Below are 23,427 nucleotides of genomic sequence, written 5' to 3'. Positions count from 1 at the left end.
CCGATGCGCGGAATTTTCGAAGCCGCGGACGGACGAGCGCGGCGCGCTCGTCGGCGCCGATGTAATTCGTCGCGCGCCGCGGCGTTGTCGTGCGGGGCGGTGTAATATATCAATTGCAAAAAGTAATATTGATAAATGCGCAAAGTGGCGTCGCGTAAGCGCAGCCGGATCTCGTGTGGGTACGCGCGCACAAGCATACACACGTACACACACGCACACACATACACACACGGGCCGAAAAGTACAGAACGCGGTGCGCCCCTGGCGGCGGACCGTGCAAGCGACCCTCGCGGAAATAATTATCGCGATTTATGTTATTTGCAAATGTGATCCGGGGGTTTAATTAATTAGGCGATGCCGAGTGGCGGCGATTAACGGATCGACGAACGGCGTCCTGGGGATAGCCGGCTTCGCCGTGAGTGGAGTGCGAGTCCAGCGGTGGCCGCGGCACGGGGTGAGTGGCACACGAGTCCGTGGTAGTATCTCGCGTTCGCGGCTCGGTTCCCCCCGCGCGTTCTCGGAAGGGGGCGGTGGCTCGCACGCTCGCCGAGCACTTTTTTATCGGTTCCGCCGACTCGCTCGGCCCGCTACGGCGATAACAATGGCCGGTGCCGAGAACCAGCTGACGACGGGACCGAGCCGCCGCCACGAGCCACGATGCTCGCCGACGGAACGAGACTCGCGACCCGAGCCCACCGTTCCCGACAAGCGAGACTACGAATGACTTGGCCGATGACGCGTGCTCGATCTCACAGAGACAATCTTGCGCGCGAATGCGTTGCCGATGATGCTCGTTGACCTTCGATAGATCATGATTCTCTCGACGATGACGGACGTGCCAAATTGTCGAAGCGCGTTTCAGTTATCGACGCTAATTAGTTCCCTCTTTGTGTATGTTTGCTCTGTTTTGTTTGTCGTCTGCTAAGTTTTTTGTCACGTACAGCGAAATGTAAATATTGGAATTGTTTATCAAATGGATTCACTTGATGTCTTTGTTTTTGTAAGAGAATTTGTCACATTGAGATGTGAATTATTTTGTGCACAGAATGGACCTTGCTGAAACTATGAAGAACATTGTTGCCAAAGGAATGCAAACAGAAATGGGCCCACCAGGCGGAGGTTCAGGTTATCCAGCTACGCCAAGTAGCGCTGGCTACGTCACGGAGAAGATGTACATGTTGTTACAAGCGTATTTGCAAAATAAAGGCTGGAATCCCAGTATCGAGCTGCTGCAGTGTTTTTCGGAATTCAAGGACGCCTCCATGATGCCAAGTGCTGCTTATTTACAGTAAGAATAAACATTATTTTAACAATGAAACCAACTTACTTTGTATGACGCGTGATATCTCATACAACACACTGATTGTCTTACAGGATGATGGCATCCAGAGTCGCGTTAGATTCACAGGGAAGACTAGTTCTCAGAGAAAACGGAAAGATAATACTTCCCTATGAACACTTTGCCAATGCTGTAATGTTGAAACACATGAACGGCCCGCACGGATTACATTTGGGCTTGGAGGGTACGGTCAGAGCGGTCATGGAGTCTTACACCATTGGGAGAGAGTGTTTCGGAATGGAGAAGGAATTTATCATAGAAGTCGTGCAGAATTGCCCCAATCCTGCTTGTCGTTACTACAAAAATCAGTTAGAACTCACTCAAAAGATGGGTCACATGGCACCGACTTACATTCAAGAAAACGAAGCAACCGCGTCCCTTTTGCGTACCGGATTTCCCCATAGCACAGATTTCCAGGCAGTAAGCGAGGATCTCGTTTGATAATTTTCTTCTTTTATTGTATTTTACAGCTTGTTACATACTTTTGTTTATCCGCAGACACTGAGCAGTGCTAATCCGAATACGCACATGGGAGGAGGATCCGGGGCGGATTTGCCGGAGATGAGGAGCGCCGGCAACCAAATGAATCTTCAACGTCCTCCAAGCCGTCCATCATTGAATATTCCACATCGGCCTGTCTCGCAAGAGAAGAAAGTTTCATCCGGCAAGCAGCACTACGAATCTCTAATATCTAATATACCAATTTCCGATCACAAGCTGACGGATTTTTTACGCAACAATCTGGACAACTTGGACAATCTCAGTACACTCGGTTTAGGAAATTTACAAGGTTTAGGGAATGCCAATAAGGACCTATTAGCGCTGCACAATGGCGCATGGCCTCTAGAAGGTGAAAAGGGTTCTCGGTCATCGTCTTCGAATTCCGAAGGTAAGGTTTCAGGAATACGTGCTTTCTCAGATCCACATTTGCATTGCGTTAATGTTTGAATTTATTTTGCTGATTTTAGGTGGTCAGGAGAAGATTGTGCGCGCCTTTGCCGAAGTAATGAAGAACATGGCAAGGATGAAAGCTTGTGTGCGACCGGCAATGTGCAAGCCGTACGGCAAACAGTCCGAGGCTCTACAAAAAAGTAATGACAATATTAGTTTTATCTTTTTCTTTAATTTCTTGCATTGTGTATGCAAAATTTATTTACTAGAATTATTCATTAAAATCAATTACAGAAGCGTTTACGTTATTTCTTATTTTTACTTGTGCAGCACTGGTCGATACAATACAACTCGTACAATCGTTGAGAAGCTTCTTGCCACCTCCACACATACCAGTCTCGAGCTGGAAAAACGAAGATAAACACCGATTAGATCACACCAGTACTTCTTACTTATCGTCGTTGTGAGTATCTTAAGACATTTTATTATCAATTTTTTTTATTCCCGTTGTTCATCAAACGTTATGTATTTCGTTTCACAGAAAAGCTGGTGCGATAGAAGAATTGTGCGAGCAGCGTAAGTTGGACTAAGCATCGTCTTCGCTTCTTTTTGCGACAGACCAAGTTTCGTCTTTTTTGCGCTCTATGATGTTCTAGTCACAAGATGTTTTATCGATTAGCTGGGTGTTTCGTATTTAAACAACCCGATGGATTGCTCAAAAAAAGTTGTTGGCGTTTAGGACTTCAAATAATAAGAAAAAACAAAATGAGTCATGCGTGGACTGTGATAAACGTGGGTAGCGAGAAAACAAAACAAAAAAGAAAAACAAAAAAAAAAAGATTTATATGTAGGACTAAAACTCACACACCGCGTCGTCTCTAGGGATTCTTACTTATATAGCTTTATTTCATCGCTGTAGCCTGATTTCGTGTCTCTCGTAATTGCTCTCGATCTGCCTATGGGGCTTATGTACGTACGTATTTGGCGACTAACGTGTGTCGACTAATCCCGCGATTATATTTTCGATTATATTATATCAAGATTCAAAGTCCGAGAGTTGCAGAACACTTCCCGATCTTCATTAAGAACGAAAAATATATATGTATACACATATATATTACCGTATCGATTTAACAATTTGCCGCTTGTGTTCGACAATTACCTGATTAATGTGTAATATATAGTAGGATTTTTTTATATACTGTGTACAGAACTGTTACATAAGTGTATAAAACTTGAGTCGGAATGAGGAGCAAAGACTTAAAAAAAAAAAAAAGAAAGAAATTGGCCTGGGGTACAAAAGCTTTTTGCTACTAAATAAGATATTTAAAGTTCGCGTGACGTTAGGTGAGACTAAAAAAAAATGTGAGAGATGGGAGGACAGTTTCTCCCCTGTTTGCTGAACTCCGAACCCCGAATATATTTTTGTTTTCGTGCTATTGTGCTTTTAACTGTTTGTTAGATATATAACATTTGTTCTTTGACTTTGAATTAACATAAGAGAGAAAGAGACAAGTTATCTTCTCGAGCAAAAGACTTGCTTGTGTTGCGTGTGTTCACTTTATATGTGTATATATTTTCTCAAAAAAAGATATATATATAGATATACGTTATTATTTATTTTTAAGGTTAGAACGCGCAAGCATATCGTTGTATTTCCGGTATAGTGTTCGCTTTTTAACGAGTGTTAAAAAAAAAAAAAAAGGGACTTTGCTGTAATTATATCGTAAGCTCCATGGGCAGTGTATGCGGTGTGCACGTAAAAAGGAAGAAAAAAAGTCATCGGTCAATTCATAGGTATTTTTTAAGGAAAAAAAAGATTATTTCTTACTACATAAATATATATATATACAAAAAAAAGTAAAAAAGAAACGAACGAAATGGTTACGTCATTAGAGGATTCTCGAGGTGTGATCCACACTGACGCTCAAAGACTTTTCACCGTGCACCTAACTGATTATTACGCCGAAGCGCTTTTACTCTTGCAAAAAAAAAAAAAAAAAAACAAAAATAGGAAAATTAGGGGTCTAACGTTTGTGATTGCGTCTCAAACAAATGCCCCCGGCATATCGTCTCAGCTGCGGGAGTAAAACCGTTTCCTCGATTGTTATATATATACATACATATATATATATATATATATAAACAACACACACGCGTATAAGCGATATATGGTAAAATGTTTCCTTCTTTCTCAAGACGATGTAAAGTTACACACAGGAGGTATTCGCCTCCGAGTATAAAAAGAAAAACGAATGTCGTGTTTTTTGTGCGCGCCGCGCAGAATTAAACCGGCGCCTCGAATGTATGTGTGTGGGCTGTGCTTTTACGGACTGCGTATGCGTGAGCTTTGAGAAAATGGAGAGAGGATCTCTCTCTCGGCAATCGGAGATAAACAAAATTTTATATGAATGCGTGTGAATGTGTTGAAAATGTCTTTCTATAACATATGTATCTGTTATAAATATAACTTACACACGTATATGCAGCGAATGTGCCGATCGATTACCAATTAGGAGTCGGATTTGAAACTGTGTTAAAAAAACTTTATCGATTCAACATTTCTTTCGTTTTCTGTTATCTGTTGGTTGTTTTTTTTTTTTATTTTATTGTAAATCTGTTGCAGTTATCGGAAGCAGAGGAATGCGCGCACAGAGAGACAATGACAATTAGGAAGTCTGGGATAGCCTTCTCAGAGTTTTTTGGGTTTTTTTTTATTTTATTTTTATTGTTTCTTTTTTTATAAATAATGACTTTCAATCGAACGCATATCCGGCTTCTACAGCGACTGCGTTTTTGTTGACATACATATATATTATATATGTATATATATATATATGTATATATATATATATATTACAAGGCTGCTGCAATATGGTTCATAATTCGACGATAACTTGTTGCACACCAAAGTGTATTTCCAGTAACTAGATGGACTTATTTCTTATAGTAGTTATTATTAAGTAAAAAAAAAGAAAAAGAAAAAAAAAGAAAAACAAACGTATCGCCGTTTGTCTCGCCGTCGTCGGTCGTGTGTGGCCAACGACGATTAAGCATATCCATGACGTAAGTCGCTGCAATTTATGCCAAAAAAAAAAAAAAAAAAAAAAAGGGAGCGCGGAAACAAAGAGTCAACGAAAACGTCGACGAGTATAGAAGAATTTTGAGATATACGCGCGAGAAACGTCCGAGATTGTGTGCGATTCGCGATCTGTTCAACACAATTCGAACCACAATTGTGCAATTGCTCAAAACGTCGAGGAGTATGTTTAATCTCTTTATATATATATATGTGTATATATATATATATAAATATATATATAAATATATGTATATATATATATGTATGTATATTTGATACACGTGTTCTTCTCTATAACTTTATCGTTTTTTTTTTAAATATATAAATGTTATTAGAGCCTTCGTTTTGCACGGGCTTTTATTATCGCCGTTTACACCGCGCGACTGATGTTGTTGTTATTTGACTTTCGTTTCTGTGAACACACACGTTTATTAATTTCTAATTTAGCTTAAGTGTAATTAGAACAAGAATTTAATCTTTTTTTGAGGGGAAGAGGTGCTCTCGAACGCGCGGAGAGCACGTAAGGGAGGGAAGAGGGACGGAGAAAAACGGTGTACAGATTTTTCGCGTGTTTCCGCGAATCTCGCTCGAACTCTCACGCCATATCTGTACCGTAAGAGAATAAGAAAAAAAAAAACGCGTATTACTTTTTTCGCACACACCGACAATTCGGCAGTATGATAAGACGATAAGATGCGCGCGCCGCATACTTATCCCCGATCCGTCGTTCCCTTTTTTAAAAAACTCGGATCGCTAATCGATATTTGTAACACGAAAGAACGCTAACCCGCTGTGTCTGCACATTAAGCTCTCGTCGTCGCTTGCCAATATTGCTCTTCTGTATTCTTGCATAATTCTAACTCATGACAGCAATTATTAAAAGTTTTTACAAGTGTGAGACACTCGCCTCTCGTCATTTTTTCCCTTTTTCTCTTCTTTCAACCCCCTTTCCATTCTGTCTCTCTTGTCGCACGTGTAAGTACAAATTCCTTCCCTTCCGAATCTTCAAAAGTTCTTGCGGGACGCAACGTCGTCCATTGTCGTCGCGTTGAATTCGCAGGATCGAGTGCTGACCGGAGGCCGCGCCTCCAGCACGAAGATCACGTCGTCCAGGAAGTAGTACGACTGGCCCAAATCGCCCTCGCAGAGATACGGCAGTTTGCTCCAGACGAGGCATCGCAGACCCGCCGGATTGAAGACCCTGTCGATCAGCCCGACTATCTGTGCCTCGAGACCGTTGCCCCGTACCGGCAGGTACTCCAACGGCTTGTGATTGCCCCTCTCGCCCACCTCGACGTAGGGGCTGAACGGCAGAACGAGGGCGACAACCAGCCTGCCGCCGGGTGCCAGCGAGGATCGCAGCAGCCTCAGCAGCGTGTTCGGACGGTCGCAACGGTCGAGAAGATTCAGGCAGAGGATGACGTTAAAAGGACCGGCCTCTTGATGCCATCTCTCCACGTTGAGCACCCTGCGTCAAAGATTCATTTGCCGTGTTTTTATATTTTGTTTGTTTATAGAAATAAAAATTTTAAATAAATATTAGAAGAAATATACAAGAAACGCGATAAGACTCTGGTTTCTCCGCTAATTTTACGCGAAGCAACCGGAGGATGGCTCGTGTTCTATATAAAACATTACGAGAGGCCGCCGCACCCTGTACGGACGTTCATTTAAAATTCGAGTGGCGACTCGCGCATTCGGAGCAACTCACATCGGCGCTGCACACACCTCGGAAGTGGTGGCTCCGCTACGCTCCGGGTGTAAAACCACCGTAAACTTCTACTCCAATCAATTCGACGCAATAAACTTGTTAGTGGTAGCGCACCGTGCGAGAAGATATTACGTATCGACACACACGAGCGTCGACAAGTGCCGATTTTATATGTCGTTGCCGCGCCCCGGCCGCGATCAATTATCTTATCTCACTTTACAGCTAAGTCCGCGAAGTTTTTTTTTTTTTGAGATAAACCATAATAACACCGGAATACTCGCGACAGGTTTCCCTCAATGTGGGAAACGACGCGCAATGTCCGCGCTAATCTATTGATCCGTTACGTTGCATCGGTTGTTTTTTTTTCTTTTCGCGCGAGAACTAAACAACAATAAATACCCGTGTACGGAGATTTCTCATTTTCTTCAAGTTTCCCCTTTGGAAAAGACGAGAAAGGATCGCGCAATGCTTCGCGCCACACGTGATGAGGATAAAATACGTGTCGCGTGAATCTCTACCGGCGAATGTGTCTCGCCGTTACGAGAAAATGCAAATGCACGTTGTTCAAGGAGCGGAGATTCCACCGCCCACCTTTGGTCGCTCGTATTCGATTCGAAGAATGTAATCTGTTTCGCGTTCTCTCGCATATGCGACTCCGAGAGGTGGCTTTGTAGTTGAAAACTTCTTGCCGTTAGCGCGGAGATTCTTCTCGGAAATATATTATCGAACCTTTGCACGCACACACGCACAAATGATCGTAATAACAATTTATTTCAAAAATAGTCCGTCGATTTAAGGGAGGAAAAAGAATTTGACAGGTATTTTTCTCACTTTAAATAAATTGTTACAAAAGTCGCGACTTTTATTATCACGAAAAATTTCTGTTAAACTTTTCGATGTATTGTTCATAAAAATTTAAAATACTTAATACGTACTGTTTTACAATATCTTGGCTTGGATTTACTTACGTGAATTTTCTCTTTGCCAAGGCCCATCTCATGGGGGGCGAGATGTCCGTGGCGTACACCTTCTCGAAGAGATGCGCCACGTGGGCGGTGGTTGCGCCATCACCTGCCCCGAGGTCCACCAAGGAATGCCAGGGGCCGGTGAAGCCGCTCGCGTCCATTAGCTTTCGGAATTGTTCGCCGGAGAACACGTGCATGGAGCCGCGTCCTAGCAGTCTGCGACAGTACGAAGAATAACTCTCGTTACGAACATCTCTCTCCGCGCGTGCAAAAATATTTCTGGTACAATGATTTACGTGTGTTTAATTATATATTTACTTCAAGTGTGAGATACTGGATGGTGCCGTCTCGAAAAGAGGATTAGCAGACATACAAATAAAATTGCATGAATTATACAAAACAGATATTTAAAAAAAAAAAAATACAATTTCTACACACATTCTACAATTTGTGTATTAAGGAACACACCAACTTGCTAAGTTATTTAAGCTATAAGTAGGGAATTTTAAGACAATTTTTTTTTATACTACTTCTTGTTGTTAATTTATTGCACTGGGATTTAAAACATCAATGGAAACTAACTCACGACTGGTCTCGTTTGGTTAAAATGATAATTCGGGATTTTACGGGACACGGGCGGTGTATTAAAATGCTGGCTAAAGGCTACCTACGATATATTGAAGCTCGAAAAGAGGTTGACGTACAAATTGTTTTTCAACGTAATGCGACATGGACTCGTCCCGCTCGATGAACGTTGTGTGCTTCCGCGTTTATCATTAGGCGCTTTTACTGCATATTACCGGCCGATAATGCATCTTCAATTCGCCATGAAACTTTACGAGCCTCATGCCCGGGCTTAATTAGGCTCGTTACGAGGACGCGTAATCGCCGCTTATCCGCGCGTGCAGTCCCCGTTTGCGTTCTGTTCTGTCGCACAACTCATCGGAAAGCAATACATCTGTCCCTGAGAGAGAAAGAGAGAGAGAGAGAGAGAGAGAGAGATAAAATAAAATTATCGTCACACTACAACAATGTTTCTTCGAGAAAATAAAAATTGTTCCAACTAAAACGTGCTGTTAAAAAAAATTAGCAGCACGTAATCTGTACGTTTTGAAGTTAAAATTGTTTAAACAAAACAGCTGAGTTAATACGCAAAATTCGGTTAAATTTATACTCGCGATAATTATTCGACGAGTTTGTTTGGATTTACATCCAAACGCGCGCATCGGAATTCAACCCAAGCCGATCGCGCGCGGTTCCTCGCTATCGATCAATCGAACGGGCAACCTGCATATAGAAATCGAATCCCCGAGGCAGAGCAAGCTGCCCCGAAGAATTCGTCGATGTCATCGATGAGGAAGAAGAGATGGGAGAGGGAGAGAGAGAGAGAGAGAGACAGAGAGAAAGAGCGCGGCGGGGCACACCGGGCTGGTTTCCACCCCCATCCCTCCGGCTTCTCCGAGCGCGCGGAGACATCATGAGGAAAAAGGGGCGGGTTCATTTGAAAATACCAGAGTCGTCGCGTCGCGGCACGGCGCGATCCATCAATGCCGCGGGATTTTGATCGTGAATTCGGTTACCCCCGTCGTTATAAATAAGGCGATGGTGGTCCGTGGCAGAGGCCGGACCCTTCCTCTTCTCGTGGGTTTCGCGATTCCATCCTCTCTTTCGCCCTCCCCTTCGCTTTCCTTCTTCCGCGCCGCTCGGCCATGGCCGGTGCCATCAATTAACGAGCACCTTCTGGCCCCATTGAATAATAAACAAGAATAAGAAAGAGAGGGAAGAGAGGGACGAGAGCGTGACGATGGACGGAGACCGGAGAGAAAGGAGGGAGAGACCCGCGGACCCGGTTGGCGCATTGTTCGTAGTACCGTCCAACTCTACCTTGTTCCTTCTTTCTGCGGATCCTTAAGTCACCCTCCCGCTCCTCCACCGGGAGACTCACCTTCGTACGTCCGCGCATACGGCTCTCTCGCTCCTGTTTTCTCTCCTCGTTTCTCTTTTTCCTCGAGCCTCACCCCCCTCCTCCTCGCGTTCTTTTTTCTCCTCTTTCATCTTCTCTCTCTCTCTCTCCCTCGCACGCATATCCTTTTCTGAACTTGTTTCCATTGTCAGCCACCAGTACCACCACTATCTCAGTACAGTCACATCGTCGCAGCCTCCGTCGCGAATCTCCTCTCGCGGGAAAAAAAGAGCGAAAGAAAGGAAGATAAAGAAGAAAGATAGAAAGAGAGAGAAAGAGAGCAAGTGGGAGCAGCAGGACAGATAAAAGGAGAGAAAGAAAGAAGGGCCCATGCACGCACACGCGCGCGTGTGGCCACACGGTGATGTATACGCGCGGCCCACAAATCAGACCTGCAGATCGCAGCGGCTTCGTCGGCGGCGCGAGCGACAATTAATTCGCCGCTTTTGCTCTCTCCCGGTCTCTCTCCTCTTCTCCCGGGGCCCCATTGTATGCGCGTACCCCGCACATAACCCAGCCCTTCCCGCCGTTCGGCCCTTCCTCCCTTTTCCTTCCTATACTTGTCGTGATTTCGAACTTCCTCTCCCGTTCCTTTCTCTCTCTCTCTTTCTTCTATCTCCGCGCGTTCTGTTTTATCGGAGCACACTGCGAGGCCCCTTTTTGCCTCGTTCGAGCGCGGGAAGGGGTTTGTCCCGACCCCCCCCCCCCCCGTAAAAGCGGCTTTTAATTCGGACCCGGCGTCATGCGGTCTAGCTGCGTTTGCCGGTCTCAAAAAGGAGCGAAGGAGAAACGCGAGAGAGACAATTACGGACGACACCGGGTGGCCAGTGTCAATCGCGTTATTTGTAAACAAAACAGAGACCCGAGAGAATTTGACGCGTCGCGTCATAAAAAAATTTTAATAAAGTCCTCGTCCCGGAGAATCAAAACCGTCATTCGAGATTCGACTTCCCGTCTTCAAAGCGATGGGACGGCGCACGCGACATCTTCGCAGATATTGTTTTTCAAATGGTCCCGATCGATAAACGTCTAAAAAAAAATTCTATTCGAGGAGACGACCTACGATTTGTAAAAAATATGAAAAACGGAATTACGAATCCGACGAACACGCTTCGCTTATTAATACTCCCGGTGCGCAGCGCTTAGAAGAGAGAACGGCGGCGGGGGCCGCCGCTTGAAATCGGTTTAGGAGAAGATGCCACGAATCTTGATAGCCCGCTCGCCGGCGGCGAGGATAGGATAGCGCCGTGTACGCCCGATAACGATCTCCCCGCAGGACGATTATTTACAATTCCAGCCACCCACTCTCGGCCCGGGCGGTGCTTCAATTTTTGTCGCCAAGCCGGCGGAGAAAGCTTAAGCTCCGGGCTTTTATCGGAGCGCGAGGGAGGAGACGGCGGGACGCACGCGGGGGGGTAAGGGAGAGCGTGATCGCGCGGGGGCCTCACGGTCGTAAAATAGCCTCGAGGGCGAGCGAGCGAGCGGAGCGAGTAGTGTTAAAGAGGCGCTCGGCGGAGGATCGTTTACCTAATAATAGCAATAATATGTAAATGCGATGCGTATCGAGCCGCCATCGAAAGAACGCGCCGCGCGCTACGGCGCCATTGTTTGCAAATCCTCGAGAGAGCGGAGCGAGCGATCCGGCGAGATCGGCGCGAGTTTTAGCCGGGGTTGTGGCTCTCCCTTCTTCTCTTCTTCGCGCGGTTTTCTTCTCTCGCGCGCGACTCCTCGCCGGACATTGCGCGTAATCGCCACCACACGCGAGAGACATCGACAATGGCGTGTTGGATTATCGCAAGCGATGTTTAATAAAATATATATATATATATATTGCGCGAGTAATAAATTTTCAAATCTCTTAAAGCATTCGCTGTTTTTTTACGTGTGTGACGAAAAGCGACACATTACTTTGTTTTCTTGAATAAATATCGGATTTTAGCGTTTCCATCGACGTTCGACGGTGCCGATCGTGGACAATAGATTAAATAATTCGTTGAATTGAAATTATCGTAAATGTCATTGAACGCACGCGTGTAAGTTTTTGAAAACAATCGTCGTGCGACAATGCCAACCAGCTATTTGCAAGATCTACATCATTCGATCGAAGATCTTCGGGATCTTTCGCAATTATTAACAGACGTCCGTGCAACGAATTTCTCTTTCAGACGACCGTAGTCGTCATTAAATGTATTTTGCGTTGAATGCGTCGGAAATCTCACGCAGGGAGATAGCGCGTTAAGGACGCGTCGCGCGCGTTGAGGGTTGGCACACCTCAAAAGGGTTTATAACACCGAGGATGCGTGTATTATGTATATATAGTGCAACGCAAGAGATGATAACTCGATTGGATCTCGTCACGCTCGAGAGTGCGCGCGATTCGAACGACCATTACGTATTCACGTCATTAAGCGCGCGAACGAAATGTAATTCTGTAATATGGCGCGGGACGGAACTTTTCAGAGTTCCGTCCTGAATGGATTAATGAACCGAGTGACATGGGATCTGATTGGGGCAACACTTAAAGAATCTGGCCAGTCATCTTTACCTTCGTTTGTCGTCGTTCTGTACGAGCAACGAGCCGCATCCTGACCTTTCTCTCTCTCTCTCTTCCCCCCTTTTTTTCCCTGATGTCAATTCTCACGTCGGGTTCCTCCGATACGTTCGAATACTTTCTGTATCATCAAACGAGATTACTTTCCGAGAACGTTCGAAGCATTTTTGAGCGAGAATTTTTATCGCACAATATCTTCGTTTTATTAATCGAGCGATTACATTAAATTTGTGCGACAACGTGTGCCGGAGAGAGAGAGAGAGAGAGAGAGAGAGAGAGAAAAAAAAACAGAAAAATATACTCTCTCTCCGCGATATATTTCACGTTGAACAAAACTCCGGAGCCGGTAAATTTTCGCGGCACTACTACTTTTCTCTCGCGCGCACTCAATCAATGTCCGTCGATGTGAAAAATGTATATTTCGGAATCGGAGAAAGCAATGGGGATCGGCAGAACTCGGAAAATTTTCATAGATCATTGGCCGAGTGCGAAAAGTTATTAGAGAAATTTCTCTCTAAAAAAAAAAAAAATTAACTTTTTAAATATCCGACGTGTCCGAAAAAAGTCTGAGCCTCTCCATTAAAACGTAGAGAAAAATGCAAATTATCTTCTCGCGCGTTGTCCAAAACCCGAGAGATTTGATGGTGACTGAATTTCTCTTCGTAAATTATCGATCGTTGATAATAAAAGATTCGTATTTCAGAGCGAAGTAAAATAGAGTATTCGAAGAGACAGATGACGTATTCCCGAAGCTACGGCATTAAAGAGCGCGAACGAGAGCCAAGGCACAAAGGTAAAAGGGCAACGTACGGAGCATTCGCGGCAGTTGGCTGGCGATGTTACCGACAAAAATACGGCTAGGTGAAAGGACGTAAAAGGGAAGCGCGCGCTCGCGCGCACCACGCGGCAGCGCGAAAGAAAGCGCACGGGAAAGGAGCCGAGGATTCTTCGTCCTGATATCATTGAGTCTCATCTTCCCCGTGCCTTTTTCTCGCTCGCCGCGATTATACAATCGACGTTAGCCTCCACGCGCATACACACACACACACACACACACACACAGAGAGACAGCAGACGTCGAGGCACCAATACAGACGCGCGTAAAAAGAACGACACGCTTCGTGCGACGTGTGCGCTCTCGTAGTGACAATGTATGTAAGTGGAGGCTTCGGCGAACGTCGGCCACCTCCGCTGGTCGAGTCGTCTCTCTCGATCGGCGGGGAGGAAGAGGGATGGCGGCAGGAGGGGGTGAATTTATTTCGCGGGGTCTCTAGACGCGCGGCGGGGCCCGATATATGGCGGGGGTGGGGATGTCGCGGCGTGAGAGATTGAGGGAGAGAGCGAGAGGGAGATACGGCGGGACACATGGACCGATCGGTAAATCGACGGAGGAGAGAACGGCAAAAAGAGAAAGAGAGAAAATGCGAGCGAGAGGGATGGAAGAGACCGACGTGTATTTAGCATTCCCCGTACCCGGCACGGCGTCTCGTTAGCTGTCTTCTCTCCCTCTGTGTTTCTCTCTCTCTCTCTCTCTCTCTCTCTCTTTCGGTCTCCGTTCGTTGACAGAGCGCGAAGAACGCGGGTGCGAGAGTCCGCGAGGGGGTGGGTGCAAGAGGCGCGCGGACGGAGAGGCGAGGGAACGTCACTCGAAGCTGGGGATGCTGGGTAGGCGTGGACCACGGACCACCCTGTCCATGACGGCTGGAGGGGAGACCACGCCACCGCGGCCGTCGAAAGGGGGACAGACGGGTGAGAGGCGCCGAGGGGTGACGGAGAGAGGGATGCGAGAAGCGCACTGTGGACAATAATAATTATTATACACGCCGGAGGAAGAGAGGGAGGGAGTTTTGCAAATGCTGTCCTTCGAGAGGGGTTGACGGTGCGGAAGAGGAGAGGTCGGTGGACGAAGTGGGTGCCGGGAACAGCCGCTCACTATCTTGCGTAGGTTACGAGGAGAGCGAGAGAAGGGTGAGAGAGAAAGAGAGAGACGCGAGACGGAAGGAGAAGGGGAGTGATTCTTAAACGGGATCGTTATGCGAGTCTTTCCCGTACTCTCTTCCTTCTTCCATGCTCTCTCTACGACTCTGCCTCGTTCTCCTCTTCCTCCCTCTTCCTTTATTTCTTCCTCTTTCCCTCATTTCCCACCCCCGCGCGCTCTTATATACTCGGCCGCTCGTTTCGCCCCTTAGACCTACCGTTTCGCCGCTCCGCCACCCCTCCGCGCTGGACGCGCTCGTACACCACTAGTGGACGACCATGTGAATTCGCGTATTGGAAGAGAATCTACGTATGTGTGTAAAGGTGCGCGCGTGTTGCGGATCACACGTCACATATCGAGGGTCGAAAGCAGACGCAACCCCTTTCGCTCTATCCGCACCGTGTGAGACAACCACGAGCGGCGGAACTTCTGCCTCTCGCCACGTCCCGTCTGTCTCGTTAATTTTCTCACTTTCTCGTCCTATTTATGTTTTTCCTCCGTCTATTTTTTTCCTGTTTGTTTTTTCTTTTGCGTATCTCCGATGACAGAAATTTGACTCTAATGTTCGAGCGCGAATTTGTTGCGCGCGAGTCGCAACAACGAGATATCGTGACGTTTTATTCTCGTAACGTTGACAGCGAGAGAGGGCGGTCGTTAATTTCGGCTGAAGTCGCGCGACGCCGCCGGATTTTTCAAGCGGACGGGAAGTCGAAGAGAACGAGAGGCGCGCGCGCAATATTCGCCAGGGAAATATACACTTTTATAACTCGTTTCTCTCTCTTTCTCTCTCTTTTTCCTCGACGACACTGGCACACCGGCTCTACGGCAAATCCCTCTCTTGACGGGGACATTTCTGAATTTTAGACGCCTTAAACATCGTGATTCGCGTACGAACGTCGCGTGCGTGTGATACGACGCGCTCGTAAAGGAAACAGAGATACAAAAAGAGAGAGAGAGAGAGAGAGAAAGAGAAACGTGTGCTGTTGATCTTCGTTTAAATTGCAATGTTTCGCGCGCAAATTTCTCGCGATATCAATCACAGGGTGTGTCACTCTATCGATTTTCAAAGCGCGAAAGACCTCCGAATTACATTTGTATTTCATTCCGTTGCAACCAGAACGGGCGCGTCGAAATTGTAGAAAAATAACTTCATCCTTGACAAAGTCGAGACGACGCACGCGCGCGCGTGTGTGTGTGTGTGAATCAGAAGATTTATTATTTAACCGGACATATTTAGCGGCGCACACGTAGCAGACGGAGATCCTTCCTTCTCGGCTTGCTTGTGTGCTCGGGCGCGCAAGACCACGTATGTGTACACACGCGAAACAGCACTCGGATGCGGCAGTGGCGTTTGTGCATTATGCACCACAGACACGACGGAGCCGAGGCGACTCTCGTGTGCACTCGCCACGTTTGTTCGTCTTCATTAGAGTCGCGCGTAGTACAAGAATGAGATTGAAAAAAAACAAAACAAAAAAAAAAGCGATTTTTTTTGCAAATTCGCAATTACATCGACGATGTCGTTCGAACGGAATCGGAGGAAGAGACTTGCGATAGTATTGCGTTTTCACAACAACGCCCCGCTCTCTTTCGCGCTACTCTCTCGCAATGAATGCGCGGAAACATTACCGTAATATGAATTTATGTAAGGCAATATGATTGATAGTTGGCGAGCGGCGTGTGGGAGAGAACAAAAAAAAAAAAAAAAAAAAAAAATAGAGCGAAGCAACAATATTGTATTATTACGCGCATCGCGTGCGCGCCGAGTTGCGAAGGGGGTTCACAGGGTGAATTTTAAAAAGGAGTTTTTCTTGCGGCAACTCTCTTGCGCTCGCGGCAAGCTTTTTCTCATCCGTGCCGTGGAGTTTTCCGGAAAGAATGGATTAATACGTAAGTAACGAGGCTTGTTATTGGCGCACGGGAAAAACACGCTGTTCTCCCCGACGCTGTTGTTTTATTCCGCCGACGAGTACGTCTGCGGATCCACCGGGCGACTGTATCGCGAAAACAGCGCTTTGTATAATTCGCTCCCCCCTCTCGCTCTCTCTCCCCCACGATGTCGCATAATATTTGATGCATAAGGTTTCCATTTGAGAGAAACCTTTCCCCCAAAATTTCCCCGGGAATTATTGGACATATCGCAATAGTTTTTTCTTCGCAAAGCGATTTAAATAAATAAGCAAACGAAACTAGCTCCGCGAGCTCTTTCCTGCGAAAGAGACAGAAAGAGAAACAAAGCGATTACGATACAACTATACGGACGTAAAATTAACTCACTCGATACACTCGGTTGTGCATTTATGCCCGACTATATGCGGTTCCACGAATCGATATTGCACGTCTATCGCGCGCGTGCAGGCCTCCAAGGGGGTAAATGCGCGGAGGGGAGGGAGGGATGAAAGGCACACACACTTTGCTATTGTATTTATTCCGCGATAAAATATCTCACGTATAATCTCAAGTGCGTCTAATTGCATATATCGGGCAGAAAGGTGGAGGCGTGAGCGAAAGGTGAGCGGGCACAGCGGGAAACACCCTTCCTCGGAGCTGTGAAAGATCACGAATCCGCCCCTTTCTCGACGCGCGCCGCCGTTCTCTTGCGCGTCGGAAAGGGTTAATGAGTAATTAACAGAGCGCAAACGCGCGCCGGCGCTCTGGAGAGACGACGTGTCTCTTTCTCTCTCTTTCTCGTCGCGCGCGCGATCCTGGGAATAATCCCTCGGGGCGCCGCCCCTCGTCCTCGTAATTACTGGTCATAACCGGAGAGACAGAGCGAGATCCCGTCGGGTCGGGACTCGTTTTCCCAGAGAGGGTGGACCAGGCGGCGCCGATACTGCTGCTTTTCCGCGCGAGAACTCGCGCCTGCGCCCGGCTGTTAATTACACACGGGAGAGGGTTGCCAATCGGAGGAAAAGCCACCCCTCGCGCAAACGCGCTAATGATAATTACTGACCAATTGGGCCGACGCTGCCGCGCTGCAGCGGACCAATCGCAGGATGCTGGCTCGGGGAAAGAAAGGAAAAGCGAAAGAGAAAAGGCAGACCTCGGGGGGTGGTGGTCGATCGGCGGCGGCGGCGTCGAGTGTGTGGAAAGTTGCTGACGACCCAAGCGATGTCGGAGGAAATCGAAAACGTTTTTTTTTTTTTTTTTTTTAAAGAAAAATTGCGATAATACACAGAGAAACAACATGTTTTTGTAGCTAAGTGTTTCAGCTTCGACGTCGAGCTTTTCTCTATTCCAGGCACGAATTTCACAACGCGGTCGATGCATCCGGAAAGATGTGCATATTGCACATTACGCGCTACGTCCAATAAGTGGCGAAGCGGAATGTAAACGCGCGTCGCGCGCGTTTCTTTCGCTCGTTCTGTCACCCTCCTCCTCGCGGTAATTTCTTCCTGGTAACACGTGTGTTACAAGCGGGTCCCATTTCCGGAAAATTACCGGTTCGGACCGCGAGCAAATTAGAAAGAAAAAAAAAACAAAAGGGAAAGGGGGTCCCCGCGCATTATTATCCCACGTGGCTTCTTTTCGCTCATTAAAATCGAATTTACCTCGAACGCGCGCGCGTCATACGTGTCCGCGCGATCGTTTGTCTCGTATTCGGCGGGCAGCGGGAACAGATACGTGACAGATACGAACTGACGCGAACAATATACGGTAAGTAAATATTTTAGCGTTTTGTTTAGAAGCGCGCGCACGGCAATTTTTGAAAAAATGCGTTTCACCGAATAGAATTAAAATCGATATTTTTTTTTACTTATTGTCACTAAAAGAGATTTATTCTTCTGTTTGCGCACTATTAAGCGATAAACTAAAGAAACTTTACTTTAAAAAATACATTAAGAAATAAATTTCTAATAAATATTATAAAATATATCGCCTGTTAAATTGTTCTTTTGTTTTATAAAAAAAAAAGACATATATCAGATTCCGCGGACAATACGGTTGTTGGGCAGCAAAAGATCTGATGCCACACACCGAGTTTTTAAAGGGGATACTTAAAAAAAAAAAAAAATATTATAATCAGTTAAAACCTGTCGCACTTGATTAAATATACGCGTAATTTCCTGTAATAAAGACTTTAATCATTCTGTTCATTCCCGACTTCATTAACATTACAAATTGTCATACTACTTTCCATATTACCTTTCATTATTCATAAAATATTCATTGCATGTATTATTTTGAACTTTCGGAGAATCGTGTTGCGTGTGACGATCGAGTCTCGTAAAGTTCACATTCGAAATGCGAGAGAATTAATTTGTCAAGATTTTTTTTATCGAACAATTCTCGAGGCCGTCGCCGAGCAAAACGGATCATTCGTATGTACGAGAAGAAAAGAAGTCGGGTCACCCTTTTATACAAAGTCGGGGACAGAGAGGAGGTCAGAAGAGAAGACAGGGAGGTAACAGGTGGCGCGCGGAACTAAATACCCCCTTCTCTCGCTCGCGTTCAGGGACTCCCGTCGGTCCCGTGCAGGTTGGGGCCCTAAGACAAAAACTAGCTACTGGGTTCTGTGCGATAATCCAGCGCTCCCATCCTCTTGCTCGCTTCTTGCCACAGCTTGACTATACGCACGCTAGAATCTCAGCACGTCATTTTCTCCGCTTCATTTTCTTCACATGAGTCGGCTACTGAATGATTAACCCTTTGACTGGCGCTCGCGCTATCAATCTGTCCGTTACGCTGATTCGCGATCTTACGATTTCTCTCTCTCCCTCTCTCTCTCTCTTTCTTCTTTTTTGTGTTTTGTTGTTGATGCTCCGCACACACAGTTCGATTAACATATATTCAGCGCATTCTATTTAAATTAATTATTACGTGGTCACACACACACGTCACGTCTATTAATAAAAATTTTCCATTATTCTTATTTGTTTTTCAACAAGATTTCTCGTTTTTTTCTCCGCCACGGTCGTATACTAATTAAGATGTCAAAAGAGATAAATTGCTTAATTAATTTATGTGTTATTACGCACGAAATCGTCTTGTTTTGCCAAAAAATTTCCTGAGAAAATATACTGAAAATTTTTTTTCAACTTCCAAAGTCCATAATTTTAATTCGAAAAGCTACCAAAAATTAAATTTAACGCAAAAAACACACAGTTTACACAGTTCTCGCTTTTGACATTTTACATAATGAAAAATGTCCGCACGTGTACAGAACAAAACTATTTTTTGTTCCGGTGTTTTTATTGTTTTTAGTTGTTTAGAACCACATGGAAAAAACTGACATTAAAATCAAGTTCACATTAAAATTAATTGAACATCCAATTAATGCGACATCAATATTATCGATTTACATACAGGAGATAATCTGACTTTAAAAATTTAAATATCAAATTAATCGCATATGCGTTTAAATCAACGACGAAGCGTCGTATTTATTTTTGTGACGTCGCGACTTTAAATCTTTTAATTGAAGCAACTCTATTTTTTTCCAGTTATATAATCACGTCACTTCTTTTTGGTCACACACACACAGTTTCTAGACCGTAATCTTGAGGATCAACTTTGTCGATGCTCAAGAATGAGGCGAGAATCAAGATTAGTAGACGAAACCTCTCTCTCTCATGCGCGAGGGAGACACAACGGGCGCGAAATTATACGTCGCGCGCCCGGAGCCCTCTCCCTCATTAGACGATCGGAAAGCTCAAATCCGGAATGCATGCGCGTTTCTGTCCGCGTGCGCATTCTCTTCGAATGATAATATTAGAATGGTAGCAGAGTCGGCAATTACGCGTGTGTAGAGGGACGAGCCCCGCGGTAAATAACAACCGAATTTGCATCGAGATACAATCGGAGAAACTCTTTCTCGCTCGTCTTTCTCTTTCTCGCTTTCGTCTTCTCGACGAAAAAATTTTCGGGACCGGCAATTAGCAGTAATAACCCATTCCGCGCGCCAATCAATGCTAATTGACATCGGTCAAGCGAAGCCCGGGAAGCGCGAGAAAGAACGTCCGGGGAGTGTAGTTTCTATTCGGACGCACCTGCACCGAAAGAGAGAGCCCGACGAAAATTGCGCGCAATTTGCGCAAAAATAAAATCAAAAATGGACCGGCACGACACACGAGCGGATTCGAAAAAGGAGAGCTTCGGCGCGCCGGCTCTCCTCTCTGTTCGCGCACAGGGCGGATGCACGCTTCGAGTGGCTAATTTTCTTCCTTCTCCTGACTATTCCCCCCCTCCTCCCTTCTTCTCCCCTCAATGTCACTCTTTCTCTCTCTTCGCGGCGATTTCCCGTCCTCCTCGCGCGATATCCTGTACTCCTTCCCTTCCTCCCGAGGACGAGACGACCAGCGCTTTTGATGGAGGACATCTCGCCGCTAATTATGATTAATTTGTAAGACGAGCGAGCGAGGACCTCGAACCCGGGAGCTACCGGAGGGATCGGGATGCAGAAGGGAGTAGAAGGACAGGGGGAAGGACGTAATTAATATTCTCAGCGGGACGGCGTTGCAACGTCACGTGAACGTCACCCAGGTGACTCCGTCGACGATTTCCCCGAGATAGTTCCGAGATGCGCAGCCTCCTTTCGTACATATATACACACGCACGCACGCACGCACACACTTGGTTTGTGCGCCGCCGTAATTACGCGTTCGATATAATTGCGCGATGATTATTCACGACTGGTTATCCCGCGCGCCTTTAATGCGCGAGTTGTTGAGACGCGAAAGAGAGTTACGCGCGGAGGACGAAGAGTCGGAATGGAGATCACGCGCGGAACATATAAATCCTTTGTTCTCCGCGAGATAATATTATCGAGTCCCTCGCGATTTGTAGCCTCGGACGCTTTTCTCGACGAAGAAAAAAAAAACAAAATATCAAATAAATGAATTTCTTTTTTGTTTTTGAACCGTGTAAAAACGCAACGTGTACTTTTCGAGAATTTCACGCGCGCGCTTCTCGATGATTCGCATTTCAACAGCGCGACGAGACGAGATTAATTGACTTTTCAAATTTTTAAGTACACGTTATCCGTGCCACGAAACCGAAACCGGACGTATTATTCGATACGTAGCCCAAGTTTTTTTCGCTGTCTTATTTCGATTTCTCGCGCACAACGTACCTACCGTAATTGCACCCGCTCGATATAATTGCGAGCGATTACTGTTAATTACTGTTTAATAAGAATTAAATTGCCCCGACGTCACGTTGCCGGCTCTGGTTTTGTCCCTCTTTTGTTTTTCTTCTTCAATCGCGTGTGACCGTAATCACGGATCAAATATAATTACGAATAATTATCGGCGATTATTTTAAGTTAAGGTCGCTCCGCGAAATTGAGAGAAAGAGAGAGAGAGAGAAACACCATTTTTCTTCAACTTCCGACGAAGAGAGAGAGAGAGAGAGAGAGAGAGAGAAAGAGAAAAAAAATTCTTACCGAGCGAAGTGAAATTACCCGGTGCAAAATTATAAAGTAAGTTCCCGATTGTTTTTAATTGCTTCGAAATAATAAAAGATGAACTCGCACTTTGGGGAGGAAACACGCGTGACCGGTGTTATTGACTCGCAATGTGGTATATCGGTGATTATTACACCAATCAATTCGCGTCCGAGTAAAAAGAGAGGGAGGGAAAGGGAAGAGAGAGGGCGGCGTGGCGAAAGGGTTTAATTACGTGCGTCTCGGCGCGATGACGAAGACAAATACCTAAGTGTGATTGCCAGTAGTAAACTCGTCGAGTTTTCGATCAGCTGGTCCCACCGTGACTAAAGCTGGCCGACGTGCCGGTTATAGCGCTAAGAATGACGACCGTTACCCACCTGGACGTGATTGAGTCGCGTTCGGATTTCAGGAAGATCTTTTTCGACAATTCTATGAAAACAAAAACAAAACAAAGAAAACAGTCTTTCTCTCTCGCGATCGTGAATTATTTTCCCTTCCCGCGTGCGAGAGAGAAAACGCGCATTATCTCGCGCTTCTCCGCTGGCGCAACGCCAACCGATCGGATTTAAATTCGTAGCCCACGCGTATCGACCGCGCGCGCGCGGAGAGATATTTCTGCTATAAATTATATGTACATGTACCGCGCTCCATTTGTTATAGGCCTTTGACACGCAGCGCGGTCTCGAATCGACTTTCGGATGAAAGAAGCTACGAAAACTTTCTCCGTGAGCGAAAGCTTCTTTTATACGCGGTTTACTGAGTTTTACAGCAATTAATTTTTAAATCAACTTCTTCAAAATACGTCGTTCGAAGACGAGACGCGTTTATTTTCACGACGATCGACCCGAATTGAAGAGCGCGTTGATTTCTCAACGCTGTCTAATTTATATATTCGAACGTTCTCGAACACATCCCACCAACTCCAGGACCATCCTCCGAGCCGCGTCTGTCGATCTTCCTTTTTTTTGCTCGAGGAGCAATCCGAGGTGTCACGCCTAGTAGCCGCGGTTAGTCGCGCCGGGAGAAATTTTAATAAACGGTTTCCCGCGATCTTTCTCTCACTCTCCTCGCCATACGCGCACGTATACGTACGCGGCTCCCCGAGTGTGGAGGTGTTGCCCGGTGCCTGGTAGCTGGCAGGACGACGCGGCCGAGGGAGAGAGGTTAATCACCCACGCTGGATTTTAATAAACGGTTCGGGGGGCAAACAAAGCTGGCCATCAATAACCACGGCGCTCTCGGCCTGCCTCTCTCGCTCCCTCGCGCTCCGTCCCGCTCCCACCTATCCGTGGGGCCCACCTCGCCGCCTGACCGACCCGCGGCCATGCCAGGGCCTTTGCCACCAGCTTGTCGAGCCTCGCAGCGGACAGCGAGATAGGCGGAGATCGTATCTCCGTGGTTATTAATTAACCGGCGAGAAGGGAAGGCCCCCTTTCATCACCTCGCAAACGATCTCGCCTTCAGCGAGAGAGGCCCCTCGGCCTTGCCCTAGCATACAGATAGCGATACATGTTGTACAGCTCAGGGACCACTCGCCCGATACGCTTCGATCCCGCGCGT

General features: G+C 46.2%; 2 protein-coding genes across 4 annotated transcripts in view; one reads left to right on the top strand and one right to left on the bottom strand.

Moving 5' to 3' along the window:
• The first annotated feature begins 111 nt into the window (after positions 1-111).
• LOC109853096 lies at positions 112-5,351 on the top strand. Of its 3 annotated transcripts, none has more exons than XM_020424850.1 (7): positions 112-454; positions 1,046-1,288; positions 1,375-1,759; positions 1,838-2,228; positions 2,308-2,430; positions 2,561-2,693; positions 2,772-5,351. In XM_020424850.1, the coding sequence occupies exons 2-7, from the start codon at positions 1,047-1,049 to the stop codon at positions 2,818-2,820; spliced, it is 1,323 nt and encodes a 440-aa protein (XP_020280439.1). In that variant the 5' UTR covers positions 112-454; position 1,046; the 3' UTR covers positions 2,821-5,351. The 3 variants fall into 3 exon arrangements, with proteins under 3 accessions (XP_020280439.1, XP_020280437.1, XP_020280438.1); XM_020424848.1 differs by lacking the exon at positions 112-454 and adding an exon at positions 673-891; XM_020424849.1 differs by lacking the exon at positions 112-454 and adding an exon at positions 885-949.
• LOC109853097 (methyltransferase-like protein 9) overlaps positions 4,813-23,427 on the bottom strand; it is a 30,406-nt gene continuing 11,791 nt past the window's right edge. Inside the window, exons 3-4 of the mRNA XM_020424851.1 lie at positions 7,992-8,204; positions 4,813-6,780 (exon numbers count right to left, since the gene is read on the bottom strand). Of these exons, the coding sequence (XP_020280440.1) occupies positions 6,318-6,780; positions 7,992-8,204 (676 nt within the window). The 3' untranslated portion in view covers positions 4,813-6,317. The remainder of the gene's footprint in view (positions 6,781-7,991; positions 8,205-23,427) is intronic.

The sequence above is a fragment of the Pseudomyrmex gracilis genome, unplaced genomic scaffold (assembly GCF_002006095.1).
Source record: "Pseudomyrmex gracilis isolate BER0280 unplaced genomic scaffold, ASM200609v1 scaffold_43, whole genome shotgun sequence".
Lineage (NCBI taxonomy): Eukaryota > Metazoa > Arthropoda > Insecta > Hymenoptera > Formicidae > Pseudomyrmex > Pseudomyrmex gracilis.
Note: the sequence above shows the minus strand (reverse complement) of the source record. Positions and strands in the feature narration are given on the sequence as shown.